Genomic DNA, 7,285 nt, shown 5'->3' on the forward strand with positions numbered 1-7,285 from the left:
TTAATTCACTGAAAACATTCCTTTTGGGAACAACAGGACTCTTAACAGCTGTAAAAAATGAGCTTGTCTTTCTTTTAACCAGGCATCTCAACTTCTAGGCCCACAGAATTGCTCTGTTTCTTTCTGTGGCAGTCACTGACAGCTCATTCTAATTGGAAGAGCAGAGCCTACATGCAGGGCAGGATACAGAGGACTGAAAAAGTAGCCTATCTTGCATGAGTCTCCATTTTATCTTTCAAATGAATGAGTTAATTAAAAACGTTGTGGCTTTGAGCCAGCAGTGTATGTGACGCAGCATCGAGCTTGGACAATTGCCTTTTGTTTGCTTTGTGGCACGGGGCTTACTAGTGGTAGTCCTAATTTTGTGACCTTCATGCTTTGCATGCTGTCCTAGCAAAACAAATAAATCATCTCAGTGAAAAAGTATTCATCCTCAGCTTAGAAAACCCCTTGGCTTCTGCAGCTTTAAATCAGACCTCTGCAGTTGTGTGCTTCCTTACCTCTCAAGAAGATTCTTTTTTTTCTTATTCAGCCAGCTTAGTCGAGCATGGATCCTTTTAACAAGTTAATTACTGTCGCCTTGGATTGTTGTGACTCTGGTCGCTTTCACTTTTGTTTCTGTATGCCCTTGCATTGGGAGGGGAAAATCTTTCTCAGGTTTTCTCCATCACTTCATTTATGTAATAGGACAGCAACTTCCAGAGGACACCACTGTGCTGGGTTTTAACACAGCATATGAAGCATATCTCAGTGTGAATGACCTGGATTAAACACCTGCTTGTGATTGGTTATGAAAAAGCACAGTTTATGTATAAGGACTTTGTTTCAGAAGCCACCAGTGCTGCATTGTTGACTTTTGTGATTGCAGTTCTAGGTACAGTCAGACTGGTGTAACAAACCTCACTTACCCAAAGATGAGATGATGTTTGGAGGCCAGAGGTTTGCATGCTGATTCCAGACATTTAACACAGGGAGTCATGTGCCTCTAATGTGTTTGTGTGGAGTACATGACTTTGAATTCAGAGTCCCAAATTACAGGGACCTGAAGTTGAGGTAGTGATCCTTTGTGCCAGTAAAGTTATTCCCTTCCAGTAAACCTTGGATGTTGGGTTATCTGGGGTTTTATGAGTTTGAGGCTGGTGGGGGAACAAAGGGTATGATTTAGGCTTTTTTTTAACATAAATGGCTAAACTAACCAATCTGAATTTGCAGGTAAAAGACTTAGCTGCTAGGATACACACCAAATGGCAGGATGTGATACAAACCACTCGGCTTACTCAGGTACTGTAATGAAACCTTTTTCTCTCTTCCCACATTGTGGAGTGCATTTAACTCATTTTTTTACCACTTGAAAATAGCATATTCTTTTGAAGAGATTGTTGTTTTGGTTTTTTTTTCCTTCATAAGTGGCATGGCTGTGGAATACACTGACATGTATTAGAATAGATTTTAATTAAAATTCTTACTTTGCTGGCTTCGGTAAAACCGAGATGTCGTCTTCATCCTTAAAAGTGACACTTTTGTAAATGTGTGCGTAATACAGTGAAATGCTGGTAATGAATCGAGTCATAGGGCCTGTCTCTGATTACAGTTATTAACAGATGCTTCAGAAAGGACATTGGGGCAGGAATGAAGCGATGCACTTCCTGCTGTGGTCTGGCAGCGTGTGGCTTCAAGACTTCTTGAGTCCAGGGTTTCTATCCACATATGTTTAAGGGCTTTTGATAACTCCTTCCCTTTTGAATGTGTAAAATTTAACGCAATGATTAGGCAAAGCCTTTCATGCTTCGTAGAAGTATGCAGTAGTGAATAATGCCACGATAAGTCTCTCCAAAATATTTGCCTTCCTGACACCTAGCTGGCCTTGGTGAAATAGATGGATAATTTCTAGTGATACCTAGAGCTCAGAGCCATTTCCTCCAGCCTTGGCTTCTAAGGTTTCTATTGTAGTGTGATCAGACCAACTGTTTGAGTCCTGTCTTGAAGCATAGAGCTATGTGTCTTGGAAAAGCTTAGCTTTCCAGTAATGAGGGTATAATTTACATAAAATTTAAATAGCGCTTATATGCTTAGTATTGATTGCAGTTAAAAACTGTGTAATCAACCATTTGTCTGTAAAGACTCGCAAAAATGTGCAAAAAAATACGTTGTGTGTGTTGTGTGTGATATTTTTTATTATAGAGGAGGAGGGAATTATAGTGTAACACATGGCTGCAGAATCTGCTTAGCAATTGATGAAAGTTGATAATGATGCAGCTCTTTCAGAGTTGTTTTTTTCAGAGATATCAGGGATATCTCTGAAATGCTGATTCTTATATGGGAAATTGGCAAGTGTGTCAGAATAAAATTCTAGGGATTTGCAATACAATGTGGTGCTCCCAAGCTAAGCACCTGCCTACTCTACTCATTTCTTCTGACATTGGTTTTCTGACTTGTGTACTGATTTGTTTTTACTCTTTAGGGAAAACTGCATGACTTCTGGGAGCCAGATTCATGAAATCTTTCCTAGTTCAGGGAAAATAACGAAAAACTCTGAAACCAAGGAAGATGCAAAATGAATGAAGCTTCACCTTGTTTGGAACAGAAGAAATCAGTCACCTGAGTTAGAATTTGAACTTGATTCAGACAGGCACTAGAAACATGAGGATCTAATTTGGTTAACCTTCGCTATTACAACAGATGCTCTACTTCTGAAAAATTAATGTGGGTAAACTGAAAAAAAACCCACATCCATTTCTATAGCCTTCTTAAAATTGGCTAGAAATATTTTACCATGCTGAAAGCTGAGGGAAGTTTTCTTGTTTTCATTGTTAATCATAAAACATATTTGAAAACGGTATATATTCATTTTCTTGCCAGCAGATACCTGCAAGCATTGTTTTAGGTTGGCTGGGAAAGAACTGCCCTGTGATATGGAATGTGAGTTCAGAAAGAGCGTTAGACCTCCCTTGAGGTGAGGAAGTGGTTCAGAACTGGGCTGCGTCATGCTAATCTGCAAGGCAGAATTGGTATGAACATCCAGTGTCTCTTAAAAACACAAAATACAGCAGTTGCACGTGAACCAAGTGACAGCTCTTTTGTTCACTTGAGGATAGAAACAGAACTCAGAGTGGTTGTGTCCAAACAGTTCAAGTGGAAGCTCATTTCCTCTGGTTGTGTTTTATCAAAGAACAAATGACATTTGCTACAGTGAAGTGTTCATTTTAACTTACCTTCCTCATCTTCAGGCATAAATTTATGCAGTGAGTGTGACCACACAGAAGTGTTTCTGTAAGACTGAATATAAATGAGATCTTATTACACCACTAGTGTATCTGACTTCCCTTCCTATTAATGGAGAAAATACTAATCCTAAATATCAGCTCAGTGGAGATTTGAGATGAGCATTTGGCTCACCTGTGTAAAAACTGTGAAAGCCATATGATGTCTAAATTCCTTGGTGTGAAGTCCTGCTGCACACACAATATGTGCTCAAAGCTTCAGGAGCGTTTATGAAATAATGGAAGCTGTTTGTGAAATAATGGAAGGAAGATATGATTTGCTTTTGTGCTCTCTGTGCAAATGCTATCATTTAAATCTTACACTGTGGTTTATTTGTAGGATGGATGTATATAAGAAGAGAAAGTTAGGGTATTGAATAGCAGCACTAACTCAGATTCCCTTAGCAAGATTTTTAATAACATCACCGTGTGCATTTTATAATACTGTTTCCTTTTAATTCTTGGAGATTACCCTGTCTTGTATGATAAACTCCCTATGGTAAGAATGTAAAATAAGGCTAAAAAAACCCTGCCAACCATAAACCCCTCAAATTTCTTTATGTATAATTTACGTAAAGGAATGGGCATGTCTTATAGGAAATTTAGTATAAATTTGCAAATATAATACGTGTTTTGTCTTTCATTTCAAGTGTTATATAGTTGTGTCAGTGCCATCTCTTGCTCTGCCTTTGATAGCTTATCTGCCTTCCCTCTTATAGCAGTTACTTACTCTGTTGAATATATCGTATGAATATATCATATGTAATTTTATTAACATATTTTTTTTCACTAATGTTGTATAAAGTTTAAAAAATGCAGAATGTTTACTGTGTTTAATGTGTATATATTTTCCTACCATGTAAAGTTGATGTTGCTGTCCTGTATATTTTGGGGAAGGAAAGGGGAGGGGTTTAGATGAACAGCTTTTGTACTGCAGTTCAAAGCACATTGAAACTGCTGAGGTTTTTTTCCACATAAAATAACAACTTTGATATTTACTTTTATTTCACAGAACAATGAAAAAATAAAACCAGACATGCCTTTCTAATTAAATGTCCCTGGACAAAGTGGGTATTCCTCAGCTCTGTTTCACAAAAAGATGGCTGCAGGTCCTATTTTGGTCTTAGGGCACATGTTACAATTCTAGGGTTCACAGCTGATTAACTTACTATAAATGGAGACAGTCTTGAAATCATTCTCAGCTCAGCCAATCCTGTGTTTTTGTGCTTAATGCCCATGGATACATTTATACATTCTAGCATTTTCCCTCTCCCCCTCCTACTTTGTCTGGACTTCTCTTCCATCTGTTTCGTAGCTGAGAAGTAATTCTCCGGTTGCTGAAGACTAGACATGGGTTGAATTAGGACACATGAGAATCCTTACAGAGGCGATCCCAAAGCATCACTATGGAGTCTTTACAAGGGACTCCTGGCAATGAAATGGCAAAACACAACGGCAGCAGGTTTACCAACTCATTTGTTAGCCCCCAGCCAGAAGTTACACACATTGGAAAAGGCTGTTAGCACAGTAAAGGTCTTGACTGCTTTGTTTGTCTTACAGATAAGCATTTTGCACTGAGATCTATCTCTTGATACTATGTTGGCTGTATTAGGAGCCATGTAATCTCATTTCATGTGGAAGTAGATGCACTTTATCAGTAATCACAGAAAACATTAAAGGCTGATTATAAAAATAAACGTTTGTGGCCCTTTGCCTTTTATTTTTATTTTCTGACAAGCTTCTCTGTGGCTTAAAATAAACACTTCTGGTTTTAAAGTTGAAGAAACCTGCCGGCGAAACTATTTGTGCATCTCATATTCTCACTGTTCCTGTTGTGGAACTTGGTAATGGATGGGGATTTCAGAGGTGATTAATGACTTGCAGGTAGGTCTGGCTGAAGGTCAGTAGGACACTTCATTGATGCAGTGGCTGCAGGAACTCTCTGAAGTCCTTCAAGCTGATGATTTAGTTGAGGGTGTCTTTGGCCAAAGCAGGTGACTGGAGCAAACACCTGAAGTGTGGTGTTATTATTGGTGGAGCATCTGGTTAGATTGCTGTGAGGGTATTTTAGAGGTAGCATTTCCATGGGGAAAAAAGACCATCTTTTAATACTGAGGGATGGGTACTGCGGTGTTAATTTTCTGAGCACAGACAAGCCAGGTCTGTCTCCCTTAAAGGTGCCTGTGCTCAGCACTGTCCAGCAGTCGGGTCTGGGTGCCCTCGGGCCGACACTCAGGCACGTGGGCTTCGAGAGAGGATTTGCTGTCTCATGGGGATTCAAGCAACTACTTCCAGGTCGTTGGGCTCTTCTTCTGACCCTGTCCCTAGCAGGAATACTAGAGCTACAGCACTAACACAGGTCTTGTAGGTTTGTTTTCTTTCCCAGGAGAAATGCGTGTATAGTGTAGTATCCCTGGCATTGGGGTTGTATTTTGGTTTTTTGTTTGTTTGCCTTCCATTGGCTTCTCATGTTTATGTGACTTTTTGTTTCACTGGAAAGGGTGTATCAGAAAGGGTGCTGCTGGAGATGACCCTCCTAATTTTTCTGGGATCTGATTCTTTGGGTTTATGAGCTCTTGGAAAACTTCTTGCCCAAGGTTCCCCCGTGGGAAACACAGCACTCTGCCAAAGAGGCAGCTTTTATTACTGACATACTAGTGCTTTTTTCTGCATCCTGAAATAGAGAAAAGGGGACTCTTGGGACTGGCTGACATGGGGCAGAGAAGAGGCTTGATGAGCTTTTAGGAGCCTGGATCGCTGCTGAGGGGATCCCTTGGAGTTCCCAAGGATCTGCCCAGCGAGGTCAGACAATCATTAGTGGATTTAGCTCATTCCTTCTGGTTTAACTTATCAGAGTGCCCTCAGTGATGTTCAAACGCCATTTTCCCATCTTCCCCCCAGGCTATCAAATACCTTCATGTTTTGCCTTGTGGATGTTTTGCCAGCTTTACCGCTGCGCCTCTTCTTATCTCGTGTTGAAAAGGGCTTTCAGTGCTGGCGAATGGCGTGGGCTGCTGATGGGGAGGATCCTAGAGAAAGTAAATTCCTCGAAGGGCTTCTTGTGGAGATGCTTTTAGTTTGCCTAACTGATGCTTTTTTCAGCCAGTACTTCCTCGCCTTTGCAGTTAGGAATTTGAAAGGGAGTGTTTTATCTGGTATCAAAAGCAGGGCTGGGTGGTGAAAGAAGAAAAACATTTGCATCTTCCCATCTTGATATTTTGGTCTGGATGGTGAAAGCCAGCTCCAGTATTTTCAGGCTGCTTTTAAGTGGCGTTCGGATGTTGTACTTTTTTGAATGCTTCCCCTGTCTTTGTGTGATGAGCTGCTGCTAATGTTTCACCTCCTTCAGCTTTCCTGACGCCTCCCAGTTCCTTGTAGGGAGGTCATAGGGGAGGGATGGAAACTCCACTGGAATTGTTCCCTTCCTTGTCATCAAGGCGACCTTGCCATCAGCCTGGAGGGAAACCTAAAGCTTTTCAAGGCAGGTTTGGCCCGTATGGTATGTTAGGGTGTATAAAGGGGCCATTTTTACAAACCCTCCTCCCAGTGCTTCCGTTTGCATTTGTGGCTGCAGCTGCCTGAAGCCGGCTGAGTGATGTTCCTTCCCTCTTGCAGAGAAAAGCAGAAAGGGTAAATGGATTTATTCTGCTTTTGTGCTACGAGGCGAGTCCTCCACCTGAGCAGCGAGTGCTGCGAGTTGTGGCTTGGCATGCAGGCTCCGTGGCTGTGACTCTGGGTCTCAGGCTCTCTTCTCTCGAAGCCTGCTTGGAGAAGAGGCAGGAGCAGAGGGTCCCTTTCCTCTCCAGACTGACCAACAAGCTGCAGCTGGAATAAAAACAATAGCTTAAAGCTGCCAGGCACAGCGGTGGGGAGAGGGTGGCTAGGCGTTGTTTCGTGCTTTATTGACACTGCTGGCTTTTATAAAGGCAGTGTAAATCATGCAGGGCAGCCACAGGCTCCTCAGACAGCATCGTTCAGGCTCTCAGACAGATGGATCTGCTTGCTGGAAGCTGAGCCTGTCCCAT

The 7,285-nt window shown here is 41.5% G+C and overlaps 1 protein-coding gene across 4 annotated transcripts in view; it reads left to right on the forward strand.

Moving 5' to 3' along the window:
- SLF2 (SMC5-SMC6 complex localization factor 2) overlaps positions 1-4,952 on the forward strand; it is a 30,575-nt gene extending 25,623 nt beyond the window's left edge. For all 4 annotated transcript variants that reach the window (XM_027907709.1, XM_027907700.1, XM_027907683.1 and 1 more), the window contains exons 19-20: positions 1,213-1,281; positions 2,462-4,952. In XM_027907709.1, the coding sequence (XP_027763510.1) occupies positions 1,213-1,281; positions 2,462-2,497 (105 nt within the window). In that variant the 3' untranslated portion in view covers positions 2,498-4,952. The remainder of the gene's footprint in view (positions 1-1,212; positions 1,282-2,461) is intronic.
- Positions 4,953-7,285: the final 2,333 nt, after the last annotated feature.

The sequence above is a fragment of the Empidonax traillii genome, unplaced genomic scaffold (assembly GCF_003031625.1).
Source record: "Empidonax traillii isolate 1590-97213 ecotype Southwest subspecies unplaced genomic scaffold, ASM303162v1 scaffold27:size3997909, whole genome shotgun sequence".
NCBI classification, from domain to species: domain Eukaryota; kingdom Metazoa; phylum Chordata; class Aves; order Passeriformes; family Tyrannidae; genus Empidonax; species Empidonax traillii.